Below are 5,577 nucleotides of genomic sequence, written 5' to 3'. Positions count from 1 at the left end.
TTCCTTGGATGGTAAATTATTAGTAAACAAAATTCAATATCAGAGAAAATATATGAAAAATACCGAACAATTAGAAAAATTCAAAGCAGAGTATTCAAAGTCTAATAGTAAGTTTGAGAAAGAAATTTTGAGAGAAGGTAGTTGAGTGTGTATAGGGTGGACATAGGCTGCTAGCCAGTAGCCCTCGACCACCCTACTCACCTCTCAGTACCCTCAGATCAAAATTACGCGAAGTGTCTAGGGCCCAGTATAAAGGGTAAATGATTTCGCGGGAGCTCGCGGGTCTATTTATACCTGTGGTACCCCTTCCCCAAAATCATTAGCAAAGTCGTTAATAATTCGGGCGGGAATCGACTATTTTTCGCGGGAATCGACTACTTTTCGCGGGAAACGGACTACTTTGCGCGGGAATCGACTACTTTTCGCGGGAAACGGACTACTTTGCGCGGGAATCGACTACTTTTCGCGGGAGATCGATCACTTTTCGCGGGAAATCGATAATTTCTCGCGGGAATCGGTCACTTTTCGCGGGAAATCCTTCGTTTTTCGCGGGAATCAATTATTTTTCGCAGAAAATCGCCGATTCTTTCGTAATTCTATTTTGCATTCTATTGTAATGTTATAATAACGTATAATTTATTAATTCTCACAATTTTTTGGTATAAATTTATACTTCTAACAATTTGTTATAACATTGCATATAACAATTTATACGTTTTTACAATATTCTTCAATGGAAACATAGGTTTTAGCGTTCTCGTTAGTTACTCGTGGTTAAATTAATTTCGCAGGGTTTAAAAATCAGGTTGACCTGTGGTCGTAGATTAAAAATAACCATAGTACAGCTAAATTTATCGTGTTAAATAATTCTTTTTACACGAATGAAAAATGTATTCAATGTTTGTTTGTTATAATATCGTGAAATGAATTATATTACACATTTTCTCTATTCACACTGAATTTAAAGATTATAACGATTAAAAATCAAGTTGACCTGTGGTCATTTATCAAGAATAATCATAATAAAGCTGAAATTATTGTGTTAAATAATTTTTTTAATACGAATTAGGAATTTATTCAACGTTTGCTTGTTACTACTTGTTACAGTATACTGTCTCGCAATGTAAATTTAAGTAAATTAGGTTGAACTGCACAGAAAATGCACAGAACTGCACAAATAATTCATTTCACGATATTATAACAAACAAACGTTGAATACATTTTTGATTCGTGTAAGAAGAATTATGTAACACGATAAATTTAGCTGTACTAGGGTTATTTTTAATCTATGACCACAGGTCAACCTGATTTCTAATCTCTACAAAAGATCTCTCAATCTGGCTGTGGATCTCTCAATCTGGCTGTGGATCTCTCAATCTGGCTGTGGATCTCTCAATCTGGCTGTGGATCTCTCAATCTGGCTGTGGATCTCTCAATCTGGCTGTGGATCTTTAAATCTGACTTTGAGTCACTCAATCTGGCATTGGACCACTGGTGGAACCAAATTTCGAGGCTTGGAGGACTCAAATCTAGCTGATGGAACTAAAATTCAAGGCTTAGAGGATGCAAATGGTTCACTGAGGGAATTTCAGACTCCATGGATCTGAGAGGAAGATGAGATGCAACCAAGTCCATGTTGCAGTGGTCAGCTGTGAGTTCTGTGAATGGTGAGTCGCATATTTCCTTTTTCTTTTCTTTTTATATTCATTATGTATTATTTCCAGTTCAGAAATTTTACCACTTTCTTCCAGAATATACACTCGTAATTTATTTATTTGCAATGAATAACCCAATTTACTGATTTTCAGAAGTTACAAAATTTCTAATTTCTTAATTTTTACTAATTTTCAGAAGTTACAAGTATTCCTTTAGCTAGAAAAATTACAAAACGAAAATATATAATTGATGCGAGAGATTTGCTTAATGAACATTCTGTGGTAACCCATAGGTAACTGTGTCAAACAATTGTCACTGCTAATTATTATTCCACAATAGCCCATCGATCTATTCCAATTTATAATAAAGCTTCTACAGTTTCCACCAACTATTTCGAATTTTAGTTCAATTAGAAAATCAGGAACTATACCAATCCTCGACGTCCTTTGTCGAATACATATTCAGTAAGAAATTATGGAATATCCAAGTAAATCAATAGGATTCTTGACGTAATGACGAATCTTGTTAGTGGTGAATCTTAGGCAATTCGCGTCATTTCTTAAAAATTCTCCTTTTCCAAAATTAAACTAGCAAGTAAGCGAAGTTCTAAGTTAAGAACCGTGTGTGTGAGTTTTAATTTTAAGGATTGTAGTTGATAAGGTAAAATAAATTAGCCTAAGAAAATAAAAAATAATTCTATTCATCCGCCGATGGACGTCGTGGGATGCGTGCGTTTTACTTTTAAGTAGTCCATAAAATAAAATAAGTAACTATAAGATAGAAAAATTGTATCGAGTACAATGTGCGCGCTCTCTTACAGTGATACGCGTTTCTCATTCGTAGCTAATTACTAAAAATGCTTTCTACATTTTGCTATCGTCGATTCGAAACATAGAACATTAAATTCTCGATCACTCAGTTCCTGCGAGTTTATTCGCGACTTAATCACTCGCGAGTAGCGCGCGATACTCGCGAGTAAATTCGTCGTGTATGCTCGCTGGTTCTTTAGAATGATAGCGAATTTCTCGTTGCGCTCTGAATTCAATCTGACCGCGATTTATAATTTTTTGAAACCCTATCAAAGGAGAGCATTGAATTTTTCCAATCTTTAAATTAACTATGACAAAATGATTAGCGTTGCAATTTCAAATAAAATATAAGACACTCCTTAAAAATTTATGTTAAGAACACGAATTTTTGATAAAGTGTCTTATCTCCTTTGCTACGAATGAGAATCGCGTATCTCTGAAGATAGAGAGCTGCCAGTAGGGCATGTGTTTTTGTCGGGTCCCTTGCGTAGTCACCTCCTCGTGGTGGGACCTGGTAATTGGTATCCTTTTCCAAAGAAAATTCTCACTTTTGCAAAAGGATACCAAGCTAAGAACTACGCGTACCCGTGGACACTCTGATTCTCACACACAGTTGAAAGTTTTAACTTTAAGTAGTTCGTAAGATAAAGTAAGTTAATTCTAAGATAGAAAATTGAACACTATATGCGCGTTTCTTAATAAAATACTTTGAAAAGTTATTCAGATTCTATGGTAGATATGAAAGTTCCATTTAACATCAAATTTTAACATCGATCTGTCAATAGCAAATTAGTAATCAATTGCCTACGAAACACAAAGAAGAATTTCTTCAATTTTCTGATATAAAATTTCACAAGAAGTAGCAGTAAAGGAAGATTAAATAAGAAATGCAATTCTGTGACAAATTTTTCCCAAACAGTGTTTTTAATATGTTACACAATAAAAAGTTACATTACGTGGTAAGATACTGTATCTCATCTTATATATTTTACTTTTCAAACATTTGTATCAGACTTTTCTGCGATTTTTCAATTGCATTACGCATTATTGCAATAATTTCTATCGTTACATTTAATTCTAATTGTTTAGCAGCTTTTCTGCTGCTATCGACCCTACATTTTACTGACACTTGTCGAATCGACCCTACATTTGACTGACACTTGTGGAATCGAACCTACATTTTTTTTTTTGTACGTGGTCTGGAGGAGGAAGCGAGACGATAGAGGATAGGAATAAGAAAACTAGGACAATAGCTACGCAAACGGAAGAGGCATCCGAGCAAAGAACTTGGGCGGAAAGGGTGGGACGGAAGGAATTGGGTACGGGAGTACAGGTACTCAGGATGGAGGGAAAACGCGATAAAGAGAGAAAAGAGGTAAATACGAAAAAAGGGGCGGCTGTACTAATCAAAATGGGAAAAAGCTACGAGGAAACAAACTAAATGTTGTCAACTAAAAATTTTGAACGTCATAGCTAGCTAGACATTATTTTCAATTGAAAAAAAAAAATTATAAAGCATAATACTATAATCCAATGCTTAAAATGTGTTTTCTTGTGGCCGCCTGACAGCAATCTGTAAATCTGGCGTGACAGAACAGTTGTTCAAATTATACCGTCTTTGATATCATTTTCATCAGAAAAATCTCATCAATATGTTAAGAAAAATTTCGGGATAAGAAAACGTAAACTAAAAAAAGTTGATATTTAAATCGCTTGGTTGCCTCGACTCACGTTTCATCCTTATCTTTTATTCGCTGTCCTTGTCTACGTTCGGCAAACTACAAAGGCGGGCGCGAGGCTCGAAAACGTAGTCCCTGACTCTACAAGTGTCAGGTTTAGGTTCCTTGCGGACTGACACTTGTGGAGAATTTACTGTAGTTCTTTTCTAAATTAAAAAAAAGAAACCTTTAAAAATTCTTGTTTAGAAAAGAAGAAATACTTTTGGTATTCTTGTACAGACGTTCACAAATTACGTGATACCGGTGTACTTTGCAATACAAGGTCAACAATACTCTAAAACTAGTAAGAAAACAGTACTTAACACTAGAATTACCGGCCGGGTCAAAATGGCCCATTAGCAACTTTCCAAAACCAATGAATGTTCGATGCACAGCAAGTATTACCATTTGTTACTTTTCGACTTTGTTTTCTGCATGTGTGCTTCTATTTGTACCGATCTAATCTAATTCTTCATTCACATTTTAGTTACATAAAAATTCACTTTTGGAAAGTCGCTAATAGGTCATTTTGACCCGGTTGGTAAGTAGTTCTAGTGTTAAAAAAAAAAAATGAACATTTTAAAAATAAAATAAAAAAATGAAGAAATGTTTCTTGGAAGTACTTCTTCTCTAAATTAAAAGAGAAAACCTTTAAAAATAATGTATTCCTTTTTAGAAAAGAAGAAATGCTTTTGGTACTCTCGTACAGGCGTTCACAAATTATGTGGCACAGGCATTGTAGGATAAAACCCTCTCGAAGTCGCGATTACTAACCACGTATAAAGTAAAATTGTACGTAGTATCGTACTTCATCCTGTGGAGCGTCAATTTTGTTTGACGCACGCAATGAAGTCCTTCCGGAATGCCCCGATGTTGCTGTTCCTTCGAGGAGGAACTCCTTTTCGTTGGGTGCGGATGGATGCGTAAAATATTCTGCGCCGCGCAAAGGGTCAACGGGTGAGACTGAGATCCTGATGTTACAGCTAAACAGTAGTGCGAGAGATGGGGATCTATGTTGCTGTAACAATAAACGGATTTCCCTCGAATTTGCAGAGTGTATTTATAAGGTAGTTTTATATCGTCGTGAAATTCACGCTTATTTTCAGCCTCTTTTCGGTGAATTAGAAAAATGTTTTTCACTCAATTGTGGGAAGAGTTGAGTACCTAAATACTCAAGTTTAAACGAAAGAAAATATTTTTGTAATTTTTTTTTTCGACGAATTAGACGAGCAATATAGCGAATTTTATAGTAGATGAAATTTTTAAAAGAGGACTCGTTAAAAGCGCATCGATAATGTCGAAATATGTACGTAAAGAAAATTTAGTTTTCGTGTTTGAAGAATTTACGTTTATCGATAGTCAATGATAGTACATCAAATTATTCAGTTTTGTAT

At 35.1% G+C, this 5,577-nt stretch overlaps 1 protein-coding gene across 1 annotated transcript in view; it reads right to left on the bottom strand.

Moving 5' to 3' along the window:
• LOC108574633 (protein NDNF) overlaps positions 1-5,577 on the bottom strand; it is a 19,492-nt gene that overhangs the window by 4,407 nt on the left and 9,508 nt on the right. Inside the window, exon 4 of the mRNA XM_017937253.1 lies at positions 4,958-5,201. Coding sequence (XP_017792742.1) covers positions 4,958-5,201 — 244 coding nt within the window. The remainder of the gene's footprint in view (positions 1-4,957; positions 5,202-5,577) is intronic.

Source organism: Habropoda laboriosa, unplaced genomic scaffold (assembly GCF_001263275.1).
Source record: "Habropoda laboriosa isolate 0110345459 unplaced genomic scaffold, ASM126327v1 scaffold175, whole genome shotgun sequence".
Taxonomy (NCBI): domain Eukaryota; kingdom Metazoa; phylum Arthropoda; class Insecta; order Hymenoptera; family Apidae; genus Habropoda; species Habropoda laboriosa.
The sequence above is the reverse complement of the archived record's forward strand: the minus strand, read 5'-3'. Positions and strand labels throughout refer to the sequence as shown.